Genomic DNA, 27,108 nt, shown 5'->3' with positions numbered 1-27,108 from the left:
TTCTGAATATTAATATTTCGTTGATTGAAGAATCCTTTACAGCTGGATTCTGTAAAGGATTTTATCCTTTAAAAAGTATTTGTGTTAATACTTTTAACACAAATGATTAACTTTATTTAAGTGAAAGTTTACAAAACAGCCATGTAAATTATAAGTAAATAAATTTAGAGGAAGCTAAGTGTGCTAAACATTTTAAAAGTTAGCAAAAAAAATAAAATAATAATAATAGCTCTGCACTCATTAGCCTCAAATGAGTGTATCTTAATCTTCTGGCTATGGAAATATATCCTTTTTTTTGTCTAATATTTTTCTTCTTGGTGGTTCTTCATATCCCTGCAATAATGTAAACCTGAATTTGAATTAATTTGACTCTAAGAGTCCTATTTAAATCCAAAAAGTACCACTTCCTGCTGTGGCCAGCTTTGGCCTAAACATTAATTGTCCACCATTAGACATAGGCTTTTAGTTTGTGCCAGTCCCAAATTTAAAACCGTCATTTTCTTCATGATCATTACAGTTCTTTTGTGTCCTAATAATAAAAAGTGTGCAGGTGAGCAGCTGATCCTGGAGCTGTAGGCACCAATAACTAGTAGCTCACGCAGGTGTTTGGTTTCTCAGCTGTGGGATTTCTGTGTTAAATGAGCCGGAACAGCAGCAGCAGACACAGCCCTCAATTATTCTTCATAATGGTGTCTGGTTCCCTTTCATATTACTCAAATCTTTCCACTCTGATGCACTTTTTCATTGTATTACCGGGAAATGACTTCCTCTTTAGTTGTAAAACAGTGACCCATGACCTGCAGAGATAAGACCTACTCTGGTGAGAGAAGGACGTCTTGGGAAACAAACTCGTGTCAGGCTGACATTATGTCACTGCTAAGGCTCTAACACTACCTAAATAATATATTATTCTGACGTTTAATCAATTTTTCTGATGATTAATTGATTAATCAAATAAAGAAATTGGCATATTCTGCATGATTAATTTGATTAGTCATATATTTTGTACAGTTTTAGATTAATTACTGCTTTGAGTATATTGTTCTTTCAGTACATTACCTTTTCAGTCTGTATACTCCACTTAACAATTGATTAATAAATTAGTTGACGATTATTTCAATAATCCATTACTCATGATTAATTTGATTAATCACATTTTGTACAGTTTTGGATTAATTACTGCTTTGAGTATGTTGTTATTTGAGTAAGTGACCTTTTTTAGCCTGTATACTCCAATAACAATTAATCGATTACTAAATTAGTTGGCAATTATTTCAATAATTGATTAATTATGATTAATCATGATTAATCAGATATTTTGTACAGTTTTGGCTTAATTAATGCTTTGAGTACGTTGTTCTTTGAGTAAGTGACCTTTTCTTCAATCTGTATACTCCGGTCAACAATCAATCGATTACTAAATTAGTTGACGATTATTACAATAATCGATTAATCATGATTAATTTGATTAATCGTTTCAGCCCTAGTCGCTGTAGGAATTTTTTTTGTTTAACAGAATAGTCATTTTTTCCCCTGAATGTGTCCCGATATCATTTTTCTCTCCGCAGGAGACCCGGGGGCCTCCCCAGCTCCGGAGGCTGAGGGCTCCACAAGCCAAGACGCCCAGAGCGGCGGGGGCCCGTCCTAAAGGCAGCAGGAGACAGAAGCGGCGTGGAGAAACGCAGAGAGGGAAACGAAGAGGTGGAACGTTAGCCGTCCTTTCTGGAGCTGAGGACACTTTCACTCACTGCCGGCCTGTTTGGAGCTTCCCTCGTCCCAAATGTCGCCCACTTCTTTCTTCTTTTTTACCGGACGAGGTCCAGAAACATGGCTAAGAGAACTGAGTGGAAGTGGAAAATGGGATCCTTTGCTTTATACTCTGTAAGTCATTTGTATTTCCTGACAGGATGAGGAAGCACAGAAACTTTGGATTAATGCCTGAGGAGAAGAACTGAGCTAAACAAAATTATTTATAACTAAAGGCAACGCTCCGGCCTAGAATGGAACTGTGTCATGGATTCATTATCATCCGTTTGTCGTTCTCTTTTCACGTCTGTGTGCGTTTGTGACTCTCTTGTTCCATTTTTTTTCTAGTATCGTCTTCATTTTACTGTCAAGTAAAGACTTAATATTTATTGCTAAATGTTAAGTGATAACTTTGTGATAGAACTATTCTTTGTGTAATAAAACACTGATGAATTACTGTAACATTTGTGTGCTTCTCAGAGATAATTACGTTCTTCCACTAGGAATCCGTCCGGGTTGTGGGTTACTGAAGGCTGCAGATCTGGGAGCAGTAAAAGGCCGTGTTAATTAGATCCATAAATATTCCTGAACGCAGCTTGTTGTGTACATGAGGATGGTGTTGACATTTCCATCCAGCATGGCTGCCGTGTTCATTTATTGCTAAGCACAATAAAGAAACGGACGTTTGTACAACGGTGTGTTAGGGATATTGTAGGTCAACAAAACAATTAAGTAAATTTCCACCACAAAAACAGAGAAATTTGCTAGAAAAAAAATGGAGAAATGTTGAGTTTCTAAAGTCAAAAATGTTTGATATTTAAAGTTAAGGCATTTTTTTCTAGAATTTTTTTGTACTTTTCAAACTCAAATCACCAAAATGTTTTGAAAAAATTCTGAAATTTATATACATATATATACAGTATATATAGTTGTTTTTTCTAGAAGATTTCAGATTTTTTTAGTTTTCTCAAGCAATTTGTTTACTTTTCAAGCTCAGAAATGTTTTTTCTAGAAAATGTTGTAAAACATTTCAAATTTTGAAGCTCAGAAATTTTTTTCTTCTATAAAATTGCCAAGAATATTCCCAATTTTTGAGTTTTTTAGTAGAAATGTACCTTTTTTTATGTCTATAATGGCTCTAATACACCACCATACAATTCTTTTCTGAAGTAGTGTGAATTTTAGCAATCAGATGTGAAAAGATTTCAAAAGTAGAACAAAACTGTCTTTTAAATGGCTTTTATTGTAATAGCAGATTTTTTTTATATAAGAGCTACAAATGAGTGCTGACAAATAAGTGCTTTTCTGTTCTAGTTAAATGAAAATATTTTTAAATATTTACATCAAAAGAAAAGTAAAAAAAAAAAACACATTAGAGATGCTGTGTTTTTTCCGCTTGGTGACATCGCGATGCCACCTAGTGGACACATATAAGACTGCACTTTTGGTATGGAGCTCTTTCACCTGCTGTTTCTCCAGGGGCCAGATGCAGAAACGTGTGGGAAAAAGAAACGAGCATCTTTTCTTTTGTGAATGAGAAACTGAACAAAATAAAAAAAAACTAAAATTAACTAAAAACATGATGAAACTGGATAAAAAAAAATCTTAAAAGAAAAAGATTAACAACCATAAATTGCAAATAATATTTTTCTTATTAGTTTTAAGCACATATTTTAATTTTAAGTCTCGTGTGTTTCACTCAGACTCGTCTTCCAGCATTTTGCTAAAGCGTCTTAAAAGGAAGAATAAATATCTGAAGTTTGTTGTTTTGTCCTCTGGTGCTGCTGTTAGTTTTTCATAATTCCTAATAGTCTCCTAGTAAAACTGGATGACAGATTGAATAAACCGTTTATTCATCTGATGCAGAAAAAGCAGGAGACATAGATTGTTATTAATTGAACCATTTTTTTATTTTTCCCTCTGAAGAATAATTTGCTTTACTTTCTTCCAGTTTGGCACCAGTTGTTTTTATTCATTAGTGCAACAACATTATTCATGTTAGTGATTCGCATCCTCCCAGAATTAAAGATGGAAGTGGGAATAAAGTTAATGTGTCTGCATTACATCTCCCACTGACTAATAGTTAGAAAACTGTATTCATCTATATTTTCATGAATGTTTCATGCATCTGGTCCCGGGTGGGAGAACAAAAAGCACATCGACTGCTTGTGCGCATGTGTTTTCTCATATTCTGCTCTTAAATCAATTCGTTTTCCCATCATCTTTTAGCGCTGCAATTTACCTCTATGGGATGTAAACAACAGGAAACAAGCCGGCGTCTATAGGCTGCATATGTTTGTGAATAGCGAATAACTCTGCATTTTAAAGCTCGTCTTCATAACAAAAACATGTAAACTCAAGATGAGATGATGAAACGACAACCCTCGGATGTTTCTGCACCTTCCAGAGGAATGTAGCCTCATGTGGATAAAAACTGTGGAGGTATGTAAGAACTTCTTGAGATGAAACCGGATGATGAGGGGAAGGGAAGTAGTAACCTGCTTGTCTGATGTTCTCCAGGCTTCACAGCAGTGAAACCACATTTCTTTGTGTCGTTGGGAGCTGGTTAAGAGGTCAGATGGTGCTTTAGAGGGAGGTGCTCCGTATCATCCCGTACGCTTCGTACAGTTTGCAGAGAAGCTCCTCTTTCTCCTCCTCTGGGAGGAAGCTCGACTTTGCAGAGTTGATGCTCTACGAGACAAAACGACAAAAGTTCCCATTCAGTAAGCACTGAGAGTTCCCTCCTGCTTGGCTCAGGATGATGAGAGGAAATGGATTTCAGCTTCTTCAGCTCTTTTTCTAATCAAATGCATTGATTAAGTGATTATAAGTCAGTGTGAGCAGGTCAATAGAAACAGCAGGGTTTGTCTGAAAAGCTCATTTTCTGACTCTACTGGCCTCAGTATGTAATTTATTGTAATAGCAGAATTTTTTATATAAGAGCTACAAATGAGTGTTTTTCTGTTCTAGTTAAATGAAAATATTTTAAATATTTACATCAAGAGAAAAGTTTAAAAAAAAAAACTAGATGACATCGCGATGCCATCTAGTGACTAAGCTGCAGTTAGGTCTGTCACAATAAACAATAAATCAATTAATCGCATGATAAACTAAAACAAACTCAATCATTTTCATTTGCTGGATTTATCATTTTTCTCTTTCCTTTCTCTTTCTACCGAAACTGATCTTCCGTCTTGTGTTTTGGTCTCAACTATCCTTTTTTTTTTAAGACTGTGGCACTTCTAGCTTTCCATACACTTTGCAGTCTAAGTGGTTCATATTCTGCATGTTTTTTCTTTAGCAGTTGAGGTTCTGTTACAGCCACATTACAAATATACTTAAAATTTTGTGATTGCAATTTTTCTTGTGCTAATCGCTGCAGCTATTTAACATTTCAACTGTTTCAATTAATTTTTTTTATAAACACTACAAGGATAAAACTAGCAGGTGGTGATATTGTAAAAGTCCTAGATCTATTTCTAGACTATATAACTACTAAAAATTGTGATAATTACTTCTTTAAAGAAATCAATCTTCATGTTTTTATTAAGTAACTATAATTTTTACTCTTCAGACTATGCAAAGAAGAGATTTTACAATAAATCTAATCACTTGATATATCTCTGGTTAAAATAAAACAAACTAAAATGCTGTAAATCTACAACAAAAAATAAATTAATTCAGGCGGTCAGTCAAAGTTTAGACCTTAAAGGACTTGTGCAGAAATAAATATCTGCAAAACCCTTGAATTGTTTTGGCCACTTTACAGAACTGCAGAGCAAATATAATCAGTAACAGTCAGGAAAAAGTCTGCTGATGTTAATTTATTTACATGTTGGTATTTAATATAATCACTGACCTTTAATGGAGCTGGTGATCTGTTACTTTAAGGTTGAGCTGTTCAGGCTTTGAAGTGACTCGATTGTGCAAATCCAAATGCCAGTTTTTTTCCTCTACGGTCTTATGCAAGGCCATGTTTCATGCAAACCTGCTTTGTTGTTTTTCTTAGTGTTATTAAGAGTTTATGCTGCATAAAAGGACTTGAAATGTTAAACAGAACTAAGATGGAATATTTTTCAGAGTACGGCTTTGTTCTCGTTCAAATAATCAGCGATAAAAGGCAAATAGACGCCGTGTTCTCCTTTCTAGCCTCATTTAAATGGCTTCTCCCTGTGATCTGGTGCTATTATTAAACTGCATTTGATCTCACCAGCCGTTTGAATTCCTCCTCCGTGAATCCCATGTGCTGGTGCACAACGCTGTAGTCGAGTAGCAGGTTGGAGTTGAAGATCAGAGGGTCGTCTGTGTTCAGGGAGAAGTTGGCCTTGTCCTTTCTAAACCTGCAGAAGCAAAATAAATCCCGGTTTCATGAACGTTTTTGTTTTAATCTATATTTCAATGTGAGGGGAAAAAACTCACGTTATGATGGGGTGTTTGGTAAAGTCTGAGTTGCAGGCACCTGTCAGCTTACTGGAAACAGGACACATCTGCAAGGAGAACATTTCATTCAACTCATGTCTCCACTAGAGGGCGCAATATCTCCACTTCCATGGAAAGTTCACCACGAAAACTTAATAATCAAGAGGAAATACTTTCAGGATACTTACATAATATAAAGTAGATAAGATAAGATTTATTTGTCATTGTCATCAACAGATTACAACGAGATTGAGATACGATACGAGATTTGGGCCACGCAAAGAAAAAATACAATAAAATTATGAGAATAAACACAAAATAATTTGAGAATATGGTGATAATATTATGACATTATTCTCAAAATATTATGACTTTATTCTTGCAATTTTGTTTAATTTTTTCTTAGCATGGCCATAATATGGAATCATAAACACAAGAGAATAAAATAAGGACTTTGTTTTGATGGAAAGGCTTGTGAAGTTGGTTGTTTACCTCAAAGTGCATGTTTTGCTCTAGCAGTTTTCTGTACAGGGCCGGGTCCTGAAGCGTGTTGTAGCCGTGTCCGACTCGTTCGGCCTTCAACACTTCAACAGCCTGAAACACCAAACAGACACGCAAAAAAAGTTAAGAAACAACAAAATCTCTGACAAGTTTAACCCCTGCAAAAGTGAAATTCTGATACTAGCTTCCCCTTTAAAGGAAGGTTGTAAAGGCATGACATGATCATCAGAGTTTTCCCTTAATTATCTAAAGGCATTAATGTCTGAATTTGAAGAAAGTGATTAAAAAAGTCCCTCTGATTATTCTGTCATGTAGAAAAACAGAAGATCTGGTTTCAGCTGTACGTTTCATTTACTCCCAGTTTTATCTTCACCACCTCACAGCAGGTGAGGTTTGGTTTGGAAATTTTCCCCTTTCTTCATTGCCTCTATGTTGCTTCTTTGTTAAGATATTCACACGTCAGGACAGTTTAAACTTCTTCTGCAGCTTCAGAATCGGCTCCCGGTATTGTTGACCAGCTTCCTCGTTGTTGAAACAAAACCCATTCAGTCGATCGCTTCTATCGTTCTTCCCAGTTTGTTCTTCCACTGACCTCCAATTAGTCGACAAAACTCTGCTCTGCTTGTTGTGCTCGGCTCTTTGCCCTCATCTCTATTGTCGTGGCTTCGGGGTTTCGTTTATGCACATTTAAGGACGGTTAAGATGTCAGACGTGACGGCCAAACCTCGGAGCCGTTACTGTCGAGCGGCTCACCTCCTTCACCACCGACGCCGGGCCCACCTCTCCTGCGTGAACCGTGCGGTGAATCCCACATCGAACGGCCTCCTGGGAACGACATCCATCAAGGAACACATGAGAAACAAAGCGGCGCGGCCAAACATCTGGCTTTCACATCTGCAACGCTTTGTTTTGTTCTCACTGGAGCAACGTTGTGCAACTTTTCCAGCTCACTTTAAAAAAAGAAAATCACAACGAAACTTCACATAAACCTGAAGACATAAAACACTCCCCATGTTTATGTCGTCTGGTTTTATTTCAGGATTGTCAGCATTTTGTGCTTATAGTAGCAACTAGTTACATTAACTCAATTACATTTACTTAAGTAACATTTTTACTATTTCTTGAGTATTTTTCTGGATTCTCTACCCACTCAATGAAAATCAAACATATTTGAACAAAAATTCACCAGCCATAGACACACCTATAGTATTTGTTATAGTTTCATAAGTTTTAATTGGAAGAAACTGATTTGCAAAAAATGATTTTGTTATTTTTTGCTGCTTGTATTATTGTCATCTTGGTCCTTAAATGCCAAAATTTCCACTGAACTTTATATTTTGGTTCATCTGATGATGTAATTTTAAAATATAAAATGGTTGATAATTTGATCAGTTACTCAGTTCTTTAGTAAACGTTTTACTTTTTTACTCTTGAGTAATTTCTTGGACAGCTACTTTTTACTTTTACTTGAGTAAAAAATTGTTGCAGTAATGCTGCTCTTACTTGAGTACAATCTTTGGATACTCTGCCCACTTCTGCTTAGTCGGCACATTTATATCTGCGATCATAAACCGTAGATGATAAAACTTGCTTTCGGAGAGGACTCTGCTCTTTCTCCTCGCTGAATAAAGTTTCCATTTCATTCATCAGTACAGATGTCTGTAGATGAGATCAGTGTGGGCGGTTCATGTAAAATGCGTCACTTGTATTCGATCCAAAGCTTTTCACAGGTAAACAAACGTCTTCATGCTTCAGCGCAGAAAGAAATGTTGGCATGAATGAAAACCTAAATCTATTGAACTGGAAGAACAAGGACAGAAAAGCAAAAAACTGGACAAACTGGAGATTGAACAAGATATTTTTCCCCACATTATAAAGTGAAATAATCTGACAATGGAACCAGAGCTTTCTCATAAATATTAAGGAATAATTTACTTACAACAAGCAACTATATCTTGCTGAAAAATTACTTGTAAGTTAGTTTTATCTTATTTCAAGATATTTTCACTAAAAACTAGACCAAAAATAGTTAAGTTAAATTGTTTTTGCAGTGTGCCAGTGAGACCAGCATTTAAAAAAAAAAAATTTTTAAGGAATTATTGACTTAACACAAGTTCTTATATGTTGCTGTAAAGTTAGTTGAAAGTTAGGTTTATCTAATTTCAAGAGTACTAAAATATTCGCTCTAAAAACTAGACCAAAAATACGCAGTAAGGTATTGTGTTTTTATAGTGTATGCCGAGACATGTCCAGAAAAAGTTATTCTTGAAAGAATTGTAGTAAAAGTGGAAACTCACTTTTAACTTAAGACGTTCAGAAAGATGTTTATCATCTAATTCTGCTGTTTTTCCATGTTTTTGGCTGAAGTCTGGAGTGTTTTTAATATCTTTATGGTTTTCCGTGCTCACCTCGTAGGCCGTCCTGTGTTCTGGGTTTGCTTCGAGGTTCATCGACTCATCACCTGCCAGGTCGATGGCCACCACGCCATCATTCCGATACTTCTTACACAGCTCCACCACTTCAATGGACCAGCCTGGAACGAGTTCAAACTTCCATTACGACACATTTTAGGCCTGCTAACTGAACACAATGTGTGCAGTGTGCAAAAGAAATGAGACATCTGAATAAATCCAAGGAAATCCTGAGCCTAGAAAAACATGAATCGACACGCAGGCTGCAGAATTGAACACTATGACTAGTTTTTTATGATTTGCTTTAGGTTTTGAGATGGATTCTTCTCAGGTCTGTGCAGGAAATTTGAAGCTCGGCCAGCAGCTGGATTCTTGAGCTTAACTTAGAAAAGTCAAAATCAGATTTTGCTGGTGCAAGGTCTATGTGCCGCCGTCTCATATTTACTGCAGAGACATGAGAGACACGAACGCTCTTGTAGTTCTGCCAGAGGGGATCTCAAAAATATTCAACTAATTTGTTGTTTGTCTGCTTTCAATCATACATTTACTGCTATAAAAACGGAATAAAACCAGAATAATCTGTGACTCGTCCACATTTTCTAATTATAACATATTTATAAAACAAAACATAATCTTATTTCCACCTAGAATATCTGCATAATGTTTCCTGTTGGGTTTATTTAGAACATATTCACATTTATTTGGCATGTGAAGTTAATTTGGCTGTTGGTTTGCATGGAAACAGTTGCTGGAACAGAGCAGCTCATGTTACTGCAGTTCATGTTACCGTCAGCGCTGCTTCATGTTAACACAGTAACACCAGCTGGTGCTGAAATTGCTGCAACACCAAATCAGAGGAATAAGCTTCCATGGGTTGGAAAATGCTTCTTTTTTGACTAAAGCTGCAGGATTTTGTTCTATTTTTTCAGATATTTTATCTTTCGCTTTATTTAAGAATAGATTTAATCCTCCTTTCATCACTTTGTAAGTTAGAAAATACACTTAAATGTGTCAAATTATTCAGACTTTTTTTTGTTTTACTTTACTTTTATTTTCTCTTAGTAATGCAGCAAATTATGTCAGGAAAAAAATCCCATGCTAGCAACTATTTTCATTCCTTCTTTTTAAACTATTATGCTCCCCAGTTATCTCCGCCCTAACTAATAGGCATTGGACATTTCTTGGAGTTCTAATTAAAAGCACATTTTGTTCTGGAAAAGATTTTTAAAAAATTTCTAAACCATAAAATCAATCGAGTCTCTTTGAAAGAATAGCTGAGGCAGAGCTTTGATGACACAAGACATTAGCACACAGGACCCTTATCTCACAAGCGTGTTTTGGCAGACACGAGCATGAACAGGTCATTACTTGGCATGTGGCGCATGCAGCATAGAATGGACCTGGCTTTGATATTGAAGGCCCTCTCCCCCTCTCTGAGGCCCTCGTTAACCAGACGCACCACCTCATCCGGGCTCAAGTCTCCTCTGTCCACAAAAACACAAAACAAATGTAACGCACCCCACCACAGCCAGAAAATAATGAAATAAATGAATAAAAAACACTCACTCTGTCTGGTTCCAAGGAATGGGTTTGCCAACATCACAGTTGGCGAGGAAATGTGGGCTGTACCTGACCTCAACGTAAATGACTCCCTCCTTGGCTTTGTCCTCAACAAACTCGTAAGCGATCCTCTTTATGGCGTCTTTGTCGCCGCTGAAACGGAAAAAGCAATGAAACGCTTTGATTCATTAACAATCCGTAATTTGTTTTTTGCAGTGGCAAAATAAACAATGAGCAACAGAAATGCTGATGTGATAAAAATCATGCTGTGTACCGTAACACTTTTTATGGCTGAGTTTTCAGCTTTTCATCAGTAGTATTTTTGCTTATCATGAACTGTTAAATGTTATTTGTTCAACTTGACATCTCAGCTAAAAGTTACGGGAGGTAGTGTTGAATATCAATCAATTAATCGATCAATCAAGTTAATTTGTATAGCAAATTTCAGCAACAAGGCGGTACAAAGAGCAATTGGATACAGGAAGAGGATTAGTGCCACTGAAAAAAAGACTTACCATCAACGCTCTACATAAATCACAAAATTCAAATTTCAATCTCAGATTTCTGACTTTAATCTTCAGAGAAAAAAAGTCTGATTTTTAAAATTTTTTTATTTTAGTGGCACTAATCTGTAATTTCTTCCTAAATACATTTATTTAATTTTATTCTTTCCAACAGCATTAAAAAAAATCAACACTTATTAATTTATTTACTAAGAAGGAAAAACCTGTTTGTTAATTGAAACTTTTTAAACATGACTTTAATGATTTATGAAGATCGATTCAAAATTGATCTCTGTGTAACATCACATTTATTTTATACAGTCAGACTGACCTGATTAAAGTATAAAAGGTAAAAACATATTTTTAATTTTATATCAATTTAAATGGATGTCAACAACTCTGACCTACTCGGATTTTATTTTAAAACATTACAGATATTAAAAGAGAGTTGGATTTTTCTACATGTTTACTGTAGTCAAAGATGAATTTATTTCAGGTTTTTTAAACCTCTTTTCTAGCAGTCATATTAGCAGAGGTGCTGTACTTTATCTGTAGTGCTGTGCAAAAGTGACAAACCAATCCAAATCTCTTTACAGATTGGTGATAAGGATTAAGACGTTCCTGAAAAACTTTCAGAAAGCCTGCAGAAGCAAAATAACAATAAAAAAACTGACCTTTGTACTGCACTGTAGACTGCCTTGTTTTTAAATTCAGGTTGAAGTTAAACTTGTTTTTTCACAAGCCAATTATACATTTATGTCAGGAATCTTGGAGTTGGTTTCGATCAGGGCATTTCTGTGTATCATGTGTCAAGCAAACCTCAATCGCAACCTTTGTTCACTTCTATAACATCTACATTTAGGAGAATCATTTCTTCAAAGATGCAGAAGAACTGGTTCATGATGTTATTTTATAATCTTTATAGTTTCTGTGACGCCACCTGAGCAGGGAGTGTAAAACATGGCAGCCAAAAAATGTTGGCTGTCTCAGCTTGTTACTCTTGTTTGTTCTGATCAAGAATAACAAATGGGATAAATGGGTCAAACATGGATTCTTCTACGTACGTTTGACCCATTTATCAGCTTGATTTTTATTTACAAGGAAAAATTCATTTCTACATTCAAATTACTTTAGCTTTTCTTCATGTTCTCATCTTTTTATTGCATCGTCTTTATGCGAGTTGTTACGAGATATTGCTGTACTTCCTGTTTGTTTTCTTACTACATGTTTAATTTGGTGATCTTGAAAACCACAACCTGACAGGAATTAAGTTTTTTCTGCAGATGTGTGATAAGATCACAAACTGCAAAATACTGAGATCAAAAGAGAGCTGATCTGGGATAGTCCAAGTGCAGCTGGTGCGATTGTATCAAACGGTTTCTGGTGAACTTGTTTTGTTCAAACTGACAGAATTTTAACTTATTAGTTAACTATAAAGCACATATAAAATGTGTACATGCCTGTAAGCACTAGAGTAACAATGCTGATCAGCACTGGAGCAGAAACGGCAAAACACAAAACTTCAAGTATTTTTAGTCTAATTTCTAGTGCAAATAGTTTAGTAGACTTTAGTAAAAGATAGTGTAAAAATAGTAGAGCAGCGTTTATTGATCTTTGAGAACGCGTTCTTGCATTATTATGCCATTTTTACTATTATATTACTTGATAATTGTCTCAAAACAACAATATGACCATTTATCACAATAAGTTCTGGAACAATTTGTTGCTCAACAAAATTTGTTGTCCAATGACAATGTGGTTATGAGGTTTTTATCCTTCAGAAATTCTTCTCTGTCGCACGTCTATTGTCATACAGGCCTCATTTTGCTACGTGTCACAGAACAAAACGCTTCCAGTGTTTACAGTGAATGCTGCCCACCTGAATGACCTTTGTTCTGCAGCATCCTCCTGTTACACAGAGCCATACTACTGCCCTGCAAGAGCTAAACCCAGCCAGCAAGTTCCCTGATGTTCGAGCTGCACAGAAGAAAGGTACGGCTGCACACTGCAGTCCAACCCACTGCAACCAGTGTGAACAGCTGCACACTGGTTACAGACCATATTCTGGTTACAAACCACATTCTGTAACCATAGCAGGTGTTGTCGCAGTTTAAAACCACTTTGCCATTCCTCGAGAGATAAAGAAAAAGTCCAACAATCAACAACTTACTACTAATATTGCAACTATGGAAATATAAATCGTCACAGAATACTTCATAATGCTCTGTAAACAGAGAATTAAAATATTGACCCTATGCAACAATTTCACTTAATCAATGGAGGCGCCATGATGGACGGTGTTCTGTCAGAATACCAGGAGTATTGAACAGAGCAACAGAGCTTCTGAAATTGTTTTCCAAAGTTGTTTTTTCCAATTTATTCATGGCTTCTACTTATTCGAGTTGAGATAATTTGTCTGTGAACGTAACACACCTGGTTGGGACTCAGACGGCGGAATTTACAAAAGCTGGAAATAGCTAGCTTAGAAACCGACCCGAACCTCCTCCCCCTGAAGTGTTGGTCAAATTACCGATTTTTCCTGAATTCACGCCACATGATTTTCATCACTACGTCATAAACAGTGATTCTCCTTACACCGCAGCTGCCTTGAAAACGTACAAAAGACAAGATGCTAACCAGTTGTTTCCATGCATGCTAGGCTACATGATGGCGCGGCATTGTCTCCATGGTTACCAATGGTTAGATGCGTACCTTCTCCATAATGCGATATTTGATATCTTTCTAATCATACTGACTTATTAAGTATATGAACGCTAGTATTCTAACTTTGTAAAAATCAGCAAATCCACGATTACACAGAGGGCTGCCAGTCATTGTGAGTGACAGCTGCTCTCCATCGCCGCCGTATTTTTCCTCATTAAAGTGACAAGTTTGGTTTCTATCCTTGCCTGTTTGTGCAGCCGACCGCGCAGCACTCTATGACCATTTTAAAAGTGAAATCAACTAAATAAAAGCAATATTAGGTTACAGGTGTTTGTTTATAACAAACAACCTATTCTGGAGCGTGTAGGTCGTCTCGCCGTCCATCATGGCGGAGCGTGCAGATTTCTGAAGAGCGAGACGTCACGTGCAAACGGTCAATCGTAACTTATATTTTACTATAAGCTACAGTGTGTTCACAATATCTGATCAGATCATATTCTGTAAACACCGTGGTAAGATGTCACTTTTTCCTCTGTTCAGCATTTTTTCTTTATTTTTCCTTTAGCTTAAGTATGGCAAAAAACTGTAAAACTGCAACAGCGCCTCCTACGGTCACAGTGTACGGTGGTGACAGAATGTGGTGCAACACCGGCGGCGTTGGACTGTATTTAGTCTGTTCTTCAGAGTTCAGGATGAAAAATAAGGCAGAGTGACACATGAAAAGCTCTCCTGAATAAGTTTACTGTCCTTTTTCTGGTTGGTTGCCAACACTTGATCTCAGTAATGCCGTGTTCCTGTTCTACATGTCTGGACTTTAAAAGTGACGCCCCCTGCTGTGGGGCAGAGTTACATTGCATAATCTTCCTGTGCTTTACATACCAATTCCATCTATCACACCTAGCCTTCTTTAAAGACTTTGGATGCAACATAACTACAGTTACAAAAGACTGGACTTCAGCTCTCAAGGTGAACTCTGACCCCGCTGTCACACTTTGCACTTCCTGTAAGGAAACTCCCTCTACAGTTATGCAATTTAAGAAACTGCTGTGTCGATACTTACGCAATCACGTGCATGTACTCCTCGAATTTTTCCAAAAACTTTGTGAGAGTGGCAGGCTCGTGAATGATGATCTTCTCCTTCAGCTCCTCAGCTGTGGTTGCAGGAAGAGAGATGCCTCGTCTCCTGGATGGACAAAAGACGGAAAAATGGAAGACATTGTTAAAAGATAGTGTAAAAATGAAAACAAGTACTTTATTTTGCTGGTGGACCAATTCACTTTTTCTTATTTCCGATACCGATACTGAGGTACCATTTACTCAAGTGACTTTTTTTTTTTATTACTTTTTATACTTGAGTAATTTTATTATGAAGTATTGCTGCTTCTACTTGAATAAAATTTCTGAGTTCTCTACCCACTGAATGAAAAACAAACAAAAATTCACCAGAAACAGACTCACACCTGCAGTTTTTCTCAAACTTTAAATCTTTTTATTGAAAGAAATCAATTTAGAAACATTTTCTTTTGCCTGATTTTGTTACCATTATTGTCATTTTGGTCCTTAAAATAGCTAAATTTCCAATTAACTCTATATTTTGCTTTCTCTGATTTTGAAATTTTAAAATATTATATGATTGATAATTTGAACAGTTACTCAGTACTTGTTGTTTAGACTTTTGACCAAATACTTTTATATTCTTACTTGGGTAGTTTCTTAGACGGATACTTTTTACTTTTACTTGTGTAAAAATATGTTAAAGTACTACTACTTTGACTTTAGTACAATTTTTTGCTACTCTGCAGCTGACCAGATACGCTGGAGCTCAACATGGGTTGCTAGGTAACGGGGATGTGCTGTGCTGGTGTTGCCAGGTAACGGTTCAGTGACCGCTGAATGTGACTTAACAAAAAACATTAACTTATAGCCAAAAAATTGGCTGGGTGTTTATTTTTGAAGCACTTGGGTTATTTAAAAACACGCAGAATGTAAATTTTTGCTTAACTTAAAACGAGGCAACCATTCAGTTTTCTTTTTTTCCATGATGAAATGTATATAGCTGTACTGTTTAAGTTTAGAAACTATATAAAATTAGAAACCATTCCCTACAGAAAGAATTCACTAATATGGATTTTCAACCGTTGTTCTGCTTTTTGGAGCGCTTCCCATTGGGATTTGGAGGAAGAAGTCTGAGCAGAGATCACCAGACCTCCTTTTCTCACCACTTTTCTCTTCTGTGGGATATTTGGGCTTTCCAAATCTAGCTGTCAGATACAACCTTTCCACCATAACTCGCTCTTCCCCTAGCTAGACCTCCTCCCTCTGAAAACAAACCCGCTGGGATAAATCTGGAAGGCCTCCAACCAAGAAGCAGAAGCCCCTTCTCATTTTTTCGCCTCTCAAAGATAGCTGAACTTTTAGCTCTCTCTGGGAATGATTTTCATTTCTGGCTGTAAATGGAGAAAAAGTTGGATTGAACTCCTTGTGTTACAAGATGCAGTCGGTTGGGTTTTGAAGCTCTTCGATTGATATCCTTTCACCACCAGAATGGATTCCATGAGATCAGAGTTGCTGCAAACGGCGTTGACAGCTTCCCCTTTCTGTAATGTCTGACTGGTTGCCAGAATCTTTTCATGGCCGATGGAAAGCTATTTTCCCTAGCTTCTCAAGATGCTTTCTTTAGACTGAAAGATCCTTTTCACCTCAGGACCTACAGCCACGATTTGGACCAACACCAACACCCTTTTGGCTACAACTACATATCGCTGTGGTGGACCAGATCCCATTTGGTTTCAATGGAGTATGAAATACCAGTGCCAAAATAAATACTGGTAAATCCAGTAAAACAAATGACCAGTTTTGTTGGTTGGTGCATCATCCACACCAGCCATGTCCGATCTGCTTTAATCGAACTGTAGTCCATTTTTCTAGAAAGTCCAGTTCGTTTGGGGAGGTGTGAATGTGCAATCAAACTCTGATTGGGACCAAAAAACAAACTTTGGTCCGCTCAGAAACCTCGGTTTCTGTGAACAGCAAACAGACTGGAGACGGTTCCAAAAGCAGGAAGTGGACTACAGCGCAGGGCATCCTGGGTAAAAACAACCAAAACAAACGCTAGCACGAGAAATGGCTCATGATTGTTTACTAAATACAAAAGAGCGCCCCCACAGGTGAGGAGGGGAACAGATTTTCAACAGTTTGGTTTGTTTGACACAGTGCAGTCTGAAAGCAAACAGCAGCAGCTGAAAATGTAACAAATGTTGCAATTTTGTTCCCTGTGAAACTCAATTAAATCCTTAAGTTGCTTCTAACACATCAACACTGAAAACTGGAAATGTTCACTTTTGACCTGAGATACCAAAATCATAAATTTACTTCACTTGTCAAAGTTCAGAATGTTACGACTTAATGGCGTAAATTCTTGTGCTATGTTGTGATAATCGTTTGTGTTACTCATCAGCGACACGGCAATCAACTCACTTGATTGCTGTATACTCAGAACTCACATGCTCACGTTCAGTTGTACATAATCCGGAAGGTCAAAGGTCACACAAACACAGGTTCATATTTCATTACGCAACCTCTCTACTTTGATGCCAGCAGAAACCCTGATTCAATAAAATCAACCACACAATTAGGATAGAAAAACACAAAATCTCCCCAGGTATTTCTGGCACAAAAATCTTAGCACACATGAAATTAAATAAAAATACTTGAAAGTAACTTTATAAGATATAAAAGCTTTTTTAAGCAAATAATTTCTTATTGTTTTCATTTCTAATTTAAATGGCAGATTATTACACTTCTAACAAGACATTTTCCCCACGTTATAAGTGAAATAATCTACCAGTGCAAGTAGTAATATTTCATCAATATTAAGGAATTACATACTTAAAACCAGCTCCTATATCTTCTAAAAAGTTACATGTAAGGTACTTTTTATTTATTTTAAGTGTACTAAAATACTGGCACCAGAACCCAAATAAAAATACTTGGTAAGACTTTATGTTTTTGCAGTGTGCTAGTGGAGCCAGCACCTTTTTCATCAAATTATAAGGACTTATTAACTTAAACCAAGCTGTTACCTCTTAATAAAAAGTTACTTTTGTCTTATGTTAAGTTGTAATAAGATATTTGTGTTAGAAACTAGACAAAAAATACTTGCTAAGATTTTGAGGGGGGTTTGGGATGTTGGAGTGTTTTGTAGGCAAGCACCTGCACAAGGCAACCATTACCAAATGTATTTATCTGTTAAATAAATAGATAAATAAATAAATAAATAAATTAAATAAAAACTCAGAAGAAAGAGCATTAACATGTTAGCATTCAAGGAAAAATAAATAAAAGCAAATCCACCTACTTGGCAACATCTAGAATGGTCTGCACTCTGATGGCTCCATCAAGATGAACATGCAGCTCAATCTGTGGATGAAGAAGACAATCAATCAATCAATCAATGTTAATTTCTCACACACACAGGAATGTTGCCACATCTTCCTGGACCAAACAGAGCAGTGTAGCTGAGGTTGTGCTTTGGCTGCAGCTCATTGTGCATACAGAGCACATGGTGGGGCAACCAGTGGCGAACAGGGCCGGGGGTGCCACAGGGGGCAAACAGGAACAGCCGCCCTGGCTCCCCCTCTGTTGCTGAAAGCTGTGATTTATGCCAGCAGATGAAATGGAAGAATCTAGACTCGTCCCTCAACGAGTTAGATAAGTTGCTCCGGTTAAGAAAGAGCAACACGAGGCTCGTCATGAGCTAAAGCTTAAGAGCAGGCCAGGAAAAACTTCAGATGATTCAAATCGGACTCCTTGCTGCTTAACAGCTTGGTTTGTGTTGCTTTGGACTGGAGACTCAGCTGGGTTACATGATTTTTAGTTTTAAGAAACAAGAATCAGGCAGAAATAATAAAAAAGCTGCAGTGAAACAAAGCATGTGTTGTTTTCCTTGGATGTGAACAAACAATTACCAACTTATGAAGATATTTCACACTATTTTCCCCAAAGATGACCTGGCAGAGACTGATGAAATGTAAACAACAGCATTCTGCATATCAGACTTTTTATTCCCACACATTTTAATAATAGCTACCCTACAAAAACACAAAATCTTATGAAGTAATTTTGGTAGTTCAGATGCCTTAGTACAGCTGAAATAAGACAAAACTAACTTACAGGTAACTTTTCAGCAAAATATAGGAGCTTGTTTTAAGTAAATAATTCCATAATATTGATGACAACCTACTTGCTCCATGGACAGATTATTTCACTTATAACAAAACATGTTTAAAAGTTAAATAATTTGCCAACGTATAGTACTGTTTCATCAATATTAACGAATTATCGACTCTAAACAAGTTCATATCTTGCTTAAATGTTACCTGTAAGCTAGTTTTGTCTTATATCAAGATATTTGCACTGTTGCCTTGCAATGAAAGGTTCAGGTGGTCATTTGTATTTGTAATGGAAAATGTTATTACATTATGAGTGTGTTGAACTTATGGTTATGTTTATAATGTTTAGGGAATATCCTTGTCTGAGTTGCCTCTGAGGTCAAGAGAACGAGTTTTAAAATCTGTCTAGTCAACATTTTTGCACTTTTTCTGCCCTTATATGTAAAACACATAAGTAGTTTCTGTCTGTCAAAGCTTTTACTTTGAGGCAGTTCCCGTTTTTAGTTTCCTGAAGCTGTTGATATAAAAACCAGTTCTGCCGTCTTACCTCAGTGAAAGCCACGGTTCAACAGTTCCTAAAATCCTGTAAAGGTTCCTTTAGCAGGTTAGCATAGCTCTATGGGCTATACAACACATGTTCATTACATTTATTATTTTTCTTTGCACAAAATCATTCTGCAAGCAAAGTTTGTTTGAAAGATTTCTGAGCTCCAAATGTCACATATTTGCTAGGAAAACCCCAGAAATGTTGAGATTAAGCTCAGAAAATTTACAGGAAACACAAGGAAATGTCTGAGTTTCAAAAGTTGAAAATTTGCTAGAAAAAAAATCTGAAAATTTGACATTCACCTCAAAAATTTTCTCTGAGCTCCGAATGTTGAATATTTGCTGGAAAACATTTGGAAATTTTGAAATTAATCTCAGAAATTTTCTAGAAAACACTTAAGATTTCTGAGCATGAATATTTGAAATTTGTGAGGAAAAACTCTGAAACTTTGAGATTAATCTCAGAATTGTTTCAGAAAACAAGAACATTTTTCAGATTCAAAAGTAGATTTTTTTCTTTTTTGAAACTCCAACTTTTTTTTACAGAAAATGTCCAAGATTAATTTCTAAATTTCTGAGTTTTTTGGCAGAAATTTACTCCTCCTTTTTGTCCATCTACAATGAACTGTAATCTGGAAGAGGAGAGACTGGGACAAACCCAGATAGGTCGTTTCCCAGGTCAAAGGTCACCTATGACCTGGGAAACATCTTGGGTCCCACCAGGAAGTGCTTGAGACTGAGATATCCTCTTGGTCTCATTACCTTAACGACACATCCTCAGTTTAACTGAAGATGATGGGCAAATTTTTTAGCTTTAAATACCAAATATGTTGCTTTAATAACACTCAAACATTACAACTGGTTATTTGTTACCAGGGCTGCCCCAAGCATTTATGGGACTCTGGGTACATTTTAATTTGGGGGCCCCAATGCCAACATGTATCATTTCTAACACTCTGTGTGACACAGCTACTTTCATTAGCATCATTTTTAAGTAGAGTATATTAAACCACATTATTATAGCTTACATTATATGTTATTATGGCTGCTGATTTTAACTAAAGTATCAATTATTTGGATTTTGAAATGCAGAGTGGCATTTAAGTGCATCACATCATTTTAATTATTTGAAAGTAAACACTAAATTTACAGTAAATAAGTTAACAAGTTTGATATGTTATATTTCCCCAACAGTGACAGCAGGAAGAGATCAACCTATTGTTTGTGTACAAACTACTAAAATAATACAAAATTTTGTATAGTTTCAATATATTTTTTAATTTATACTTTTTATCATGCTAGCTTAACTCTCATATACCTTTGGCCGGCTCTGTTTGTTACCTATTTGTTGAGAAAAACTGTTTCAGTTCTATAATAAGACCTCCATCTGCACAAATTAATCGATCTAATCTCTGATTCATGTGTGTTTTCTAGCTTTTCTTTTTATTAACAATCATTTTTCATAAAAGTTTTTTAAATGTTGAAGCTTCAGAGCTGTCTACAGATGATGAAATGCTTCTCCACTCGATATCTACTTCAGGAAATCATGTGGCTCTTCTTTCAGCTCACCCTGCAGCACGCTGCGGTCATTTTAAATTAATCTCGTGACACTGAAAATATCTGCAGTTTTGCAAGAGAAAAGTTTTATATCAGAGTATGAAGCCAAAGAGGAAGCTCAGATGAGCTGAGGAGATTCAGATTTATGACCCTCCCTCATGCTGCTTTTTTATTCACATCTATTTTTTGTTAAAAACATTTTAATGTGATCCAGCTGTGCCATAAACTAACAGAAACTCACCTTTTTTTAAAAAACTTTGTTTTAAGAAAACTGAATAACTTGGACAAAAATAAGCTGCTTATAAAAGTATTAATTTCTCTAGAACCTTTTCTCATTATGGACCACAATCAACACCAGAGCATGATGCTACCACCACCGTGTTTTACCATGGGAAGAGTTTGTATCTTTTCATCACTAAGAGGATCTGTGTTGGTCTGTCACATAAAAATTTAATAAACAACTAAAAGTCTGTGGTTCTCACGTGATATAGAGTGAAAAAACACTTTTGTGCAGAAATTTCCCAGAAATCATATTTGTGGATCATTTAATGCAATGACAGTTTTTAGTCTTTTGGTCCTAACAATTCATGCTAGACTGTAAGTTTGGGTGTGAAGTCATTCGCAGGGAGGAAATGATGCAACAGCTGCACCATTTCATTCTGCTGTGTGAAATTGTTTTTGATTTTCACTCATGTCACAGAAGTGATGGATAAACCCAATAAAATGTTGCACAAATTGTGCAGAACATGTTTACTCATCCACTGGGACATGATCTGAATTTGTCAACTGACCGCAAAGAAAGAAGCTAAAAGAGAACGGCTCAGACTGAACGCCCTCCATAATTAAATCCGTTAGATGTATCATGATGAATTTGGGAATAGTTGGTGCATACAAATAGTTTAATTAGAGTTCTTTTGATTACATTAGAACTTTAAGAGCCGCTCCGATTGTTTCAGACAAATTATACAAGAGTCACAACAAAGTTAGCAGCGATGTAGCATTGCCTCATTCTTTGTTTGCTGAAAATTAAGCATTTCCAAACACAGAGATGATTTTGACGTTACATAAGACACAAATCAGATGATCAGACTTCTTCTGAGTTTGTTTTTGACATATGGCAGCTTTTTAAGTTGTACCTGAGTACTGTGTGGATTTTGAGAAACTTTGTGGGTAATAAAGAAATTGGAGACACAGTCAAACTTACAAACTTTCTTAAATGTCACAGTTTCAAACTAATTATTTGAGAAATAAAATAAATATTTAACTCTAATCTAAATATTTAGCTTGGTGCTAAATATTTAGTTTACAAACTAAAAAGTTAGCTCCAAAGCAAATCAAATATTTAGTCTAACTCTGAACTAAATATTTAGTTAGTAAGCTAAATATTTAGCTTACAAACAGAAGATTTTACTGCATGTCATGTATTTAGCTGCCAAGTTAATATTAGCTCCAAGCTAATATAAAGCCTGTAAGCTAGTTATAGTTAGCTTACAAATTATAAGACTTACCGTATTTTCCGCACTATAAGGCGCACCTAAAAACCTTCAATTTTTTTCAAAAGCCGACAGTGCGCCTTATAATCCGGTGCGCCTTATATATGGACCAATATTGAGCCACAATAGGTCTCGAACTACGGTAAGCAGCCGCCGACTTCATTTTCCCCCGTAGAAGAAGAAGCGCGCGGTGCACGCTGGGTTTTGTGTAAAGACCCCAAAATAGCTCCTATTAAGAGACACGCTTATGACGCAGTTTAAGCTCAAGGCAAACAGTAGAACACGGGAATAGAGCAGCAGCAAGAGAATTTAACATGAACAATCAATGGTGCGGAAGTGGAGGAAGCAACAGCTGTTCATTTTGGGAATGAACGGAGTTTTCAGAACGCTGGTTTGTAATCTATTAATAAAGTTTGACTGACCTGACTATTTTGTTGACATTTCCTTTATCACAGTTCCATCTAATGGATGCATAACGTAACCCCAGCCTCTACTGTAGCGTCTATTCTATGCGCCTGATAGTGCGGAAAATACGGTAGTTTGTAAGCTAAATATTTAGCTTACAAATTAAAAATAGCAAGCTAAGGTACATATTTTACTACAAACTAAATATGTAGTTAGCAAGCTAAATATTTAGCATACAGAACAAGTATTTACCGCCAAAATAATTATTTAGTAGTAAGCTATAGCTCCAAACTAAATATTTAGTTAGAAAGCTAAATATTTAGCTTACAAACTAAAGGTTTAGCTCCAATCTAAATATGTAGCTAAGGGCTACATATTTAGCTTCAAACCAAAAATTTAGCTAGCAGGCTAAATATTTGGTTGCTAACCTAATTATAGTTAGCTTACAAACTATAAGATTTAGTTTGTAAGCTAAATATTTAACCTACAAGCTAAATATTTAGCTCCAAATTAAATACTTTGCTCCAAACTTTAGTTAGTAAATTTAGTTAGTAAGCTATAGCTCCAGACTAAATATTTAGTTATCAAGGAGGTTACAAATTAAATATTTACCTGCAACTGGAAAGCTACAAATTTGGCTCCAATCTTGAGCTCTTTGAGTTCCTAATTACAGTATTTAGCTACTAAGCTAAATAGCTCAGTTTCACGCATTTTAGCTTGGATTATATTTAGTATGTAAGCCAAATATTTCACTCTATATATTTAGCTTGGTAGCAAATTAGTTAGCCTACAATCTATAATATTTCATTTGTAAGTTAAATGCTGAGCTTATATAGTAAATATTGTAGCGCCAAACTAAAATAAGTGAAACTGAGATGTTAGTTTTCAGGACGTAGATGATTGATTGAACTCATTAACCTCATGAAGGTGATGTAACGCTCCAAAAACACAATCAGCACAATAAGTTTGCATGTTGAACCTGTGACCGTTGCTGCAGTGCACAGTGACTCCGGCGCCACCATCAGCTCTGCAGCAGCATATTAATATGTAATGAGGTTATCTCTGCCAGCACTCTGCTTCTGCAGACATGCACAGCTGATCTCCGTCATTTGCCCACATCCTCCACCCATCTTTCACTCTGACTCAGGCTTTTGTTGTCAGCTTATCAGCTGTCAGAACAGCTACATGTTCAGTTAGGACTCCGATTCAAAGGGCACAAGTGATTAAGAAGATGTGACAATAAACATTTAAATGGAAAGCATTTTCCTAGTGCCAGTTAAAGCTATTTATTTTAACCTTATTAGTGAGTAAATGTGTCAACAACCCAAAAAAGCTTGAAAATTTTTACTAAAGTAAAAGTAAAAAGTCTACACAAGTACGGAGTAAAATGATCAATCATTTAATATTTAAAAATTACATGGACAAAAATGTAGTTATGTGAATTTTTTTGTATTTTAATGACAATAATTATTATAAGTAAAAAAAAAAGTTAAAGAAAAGTTTTCCAAATTAGTTTCTTTCAATAAAAATATTAGGAAAATTCAACAAAAACTGTATGTGTGTAGTTATTGTTGTTTTTGTTTTTTTTTTTGGCTAAAACATGTTTGTTATTCATTCAGTGGGTAAAAAAGACAGAAATTTTACTCAGTAGCGATGAGTAAAAGTAAGAAGTATATTTTTAGTAAATGTATCTAATAACCACCAAAATGTGAAGGGATTTGAGTTTTGCTGAGTTTATTTTGGTTTCTCTGTGTTGTCCCGTCTAACGCTTGATGATTAGTAACACCTGTGGTTAGTAACACCAACAAACCGGTAAAAGAAGCAAGACGATCCAACTTCCTCGTTTAAAACAGGTTTCCATGCCAACCAAAGCATAGTTTTTGATGTTCCTCCTTCCTAATTGGCTCAGAAACACCTTTCCGCTGCGGATGTTCTCTCGCTTGTACTCCCTGTACTTTCAGCCTCACTGTACTTACTGTACCGTGAAGCCAGCCCGTAAACGACGCTCTGAGCCGCCGTGGTCTCCGGCTCGCTTACGTACCTTGGGCTTGTTGAACACCTCTGAGTGTGGGCAGCGCTCGGCCATGGTCGGGAGCCCGCGGCAGCCGGTGGGTTTGCTGGTGCGCACTGAGCTGAGGAGAAGCGGAGAGCCGAAGCCTATCGCGGCTCGTCGCGCTATTATATGCATGACTCAGAGACACGCCTTTATTCTGCTCGCTGCAAAAAAAAAAAAAAAAAAAAAAAAAAAAAAAAAAAAAAAAAAGCACACACGCACACACTCAGCACAGTGCGCTCTGCAGATAACGGCAGCGACGGGCCGGGGAAGATGTTGTGCAGGGCGAAGCAACAGGCTGCACGCAGCTTCGTCACATTTAGGTTGGGTTCGGAAGGATTAGCGGCCCGGCATGGCAGCAGCTTTCCACCCATGTGATGAGAGCTTTACAGTAAGGCCAATTAATCAAATGAACCAGGTCAGCAAACTGGTCCCAACGCTTTTATTCGCAGTAAAAGATTTTATAACTTTGGTCCAGAGTTGGAAAGCGGCTACGTTTCCTCAATTTGGAAAAAAAAAAGTACTTTTAGGAGTATTTTTGTTACGCTGCACTTTTTACTTTTTTAGCTTAAAGTATCACTACTCAAGAAATGTTACTTGATTAACATTTCTGGATTCTCCTACTGAACCAAATATTCACCACACAGACACACACCTGCAGTTTTTGTTATTTTTTTATTGAAAGAAACAATTTCTTGTGCCTGATTTTGTTATTTTTTGTTACTTACATGAATTATTGTCAATTTGATCCTTAAAATGCCAAAAAGTTCCACTTCACTTTATACTTTGGTACATCTAATGATGAAATATTAAGATATTATATGATTAATCATTTGATAAGTTACTCAGTACTTGAGACTTTTTACCAAATACTTTTTGACTTTACTTGAGTAATTTTTCTTGGATGACTAATTTTGTACTTTTACATGAGTAAAAACATTTTGAAGTAGTGCTGCTTGACTAGACTTTTTACAAAGTACTCATTGGCTCATACTTGAATAATTTCTTACTTTTACTTGAGTAATTTTATTATGAAGTATTTCTACTCTTACTTGAGTTACATTTCTGGATTTTTTACCCACTGAATGAAAAACAAAGACATTTTAACCAAAAATCCACCAGACACAGACCTGCAGTTTCTTATTGACGGAAACTGATTTGGAAAAAAATATTTTGCCTGGTTTTGTTTTTTTATTATTCTATTTGCTCTGTAGAGTCATGCAAAAATATCTATTGTTAAGAAAAATGTTAAAATTGCACTAAAATAAATCAAATCTGCCTGTGCAGCAGCTTTAATGACCGATGCAGCTGTAAAACTGACCACATCAGCATATCTGGCTGTCCTTCCTCATTCCACTTCCATATTAAATGTGAATCTAAGGTCAGTAATAATCTCTTCTGGGCTTACTTTGTTTAAAAATCCAGCTCCAAACGTATAAATTTATCACCCACAGTAGGTTTTCTTGGATCAAATTCCACTGAAGTCACTTCTGAGGATAAACAGAAACTCTCAGCTTCAGACTTTTCCTCCCTTTTTCATTAAAATGTTCCAGCAGTCCAGGAAGATTTCTGCATTGTTTTATCAACACACACATCAAAACTGCAGAACGGCAACATCCCTGAAACCTCATTTCAAAACCTCATTTTTTATGCCACGGCATTGCATGGTAAAAAATGTTCTATATTCGCTTTGCCAAACACAATTTCTGTTTTTTCTCATCAGGTTTATGTGGGTTTTATAAAAACAGAACAAAAACGAAGGAACAACTAAATTTTGTTAGCAATATCTAGAAATTTTGTCCGGATACTTTCTTTTTTCTCATGTTTTTGCTCAGTAAAGTTATGAAAACTATGCTTAGAGTGAAAAAATAAAAGTCTGTGCTCTGCTTTTAGCAGAGGCTTCTGGGATCCTCTGGAGCTCTGTGGGCTGTTGGTGGTTTCACAAAGCAGCTGCTCCAATCCAGTCCTAACCAAAACCTTTAACGTTATTTTTTTATTTTCTATTTTTGCAACGTCTGGGTTTTACTTCTGAGGTCGACAGTTTTGGTTCCTGAGCCATTGTCAGACGTCTAGATACAA

At 36.3% G+C, this 27,108-nt stretch overlaps 2 protein-coding genes across 2 annotated transcripts in view; one reads left to right on the top strand and one right to left on the bottom strand.

Moving 5' to 3' along the window:
- The window catches only part of pkig (cAMP-dependent protein kinase inhibitor gamma), a 33,757-nt gene extending 31,549 nt beyond the window's left edge, over positions 1-2,208 (top strand). The window contains exon 3 of the mRNA XM_005811086.3: positions 1,569-2,208. Coding sequence (XP_005811143.1) covers positions 1,569-1,648 — 80 coding nt within the window. The 3' untranslated portion in view covers positions 1,649-2,208. The remainder of the gene's footprint in view (positions 1-1,568) is intronic.
- A 761-nt stretch (positions 2,209-2,969) lies between these two features.
- Positions 2,970-25,166, bottom strand: ada (adenosine deaminase). The gene is made up of 11 exons (XM_014473330.2): positions 25,018-25,166; positions 18,162-18,223; positions 14,865-14,987; positions 10,644-10,790; positions 10,446-10,561; positions 9,075-9,199; positions 7,420-7,491; positions 6,658-6,759; positions 6,166-6,233; positions 5,957-6,086; positions 2,970-4,437 (listed from the first exon to the last, which is right to left on the bottom strand). The coding sequence occupies exons 1-11, from the start codon at positions 25,162-25,164 to the stop codon at positions 4,333-4,335; spliced, it is 1,197 nt and encodes a 398-aa protein (XP_014328816.1). The 5' UTR covers positions 25,165-25,166; the 3' UTR covers positions 2,970-4,332.
- Between the last annotated feature and the right edge of the window lie 1,942 nt (positions 25,167-27,108).

The sequence above is a fragment of the Xiphophorus maculatus genome, chromosome 1, assembly GCF_002775205.1.
Source record: "Xiphophorus maculatus strain JP 163 A chromosome 1, X_maculatus-5.0-male, whole genome shotgun sequence".
NCBI lineage: Eukaryota > Metazoa > Chordata > Actinopteri > Cyprinodontiformes > Poeciliidae > Xiphophorus > Xiphophorus maculatus.
This window is presented reverse-complemented; position numbering and strand designations above follow the sequence as displayed.

What these genes read in the sequence shown, in the direction of transcription:
- ada (XM_014473330.2), bottom strand. Translation starts at nt 25,164, where the DNA reads ATGCATATAATAGCGCGACGAGCCGCGATAGGCTTCGGCTCTCCGCTT. An exon ending in ACCATTCTAGATGTTGCCAA is followed by an intron (nt 14,988 to 18,161) that starts GTAGGTGGATTT and finishes TTGTCCATCCAG; the next exon opens with GAGACGAGGCATCTCTCTTC. An exon ending in ATTCCTTGGAACCAGACAGA is followed by an intron (nt 10,562 to 10,643) that starts GTGAGTGTTTTT and finishes TTTTGTGGACAG; the next exon opens with AGGAGACTTGAGCCCGGATG.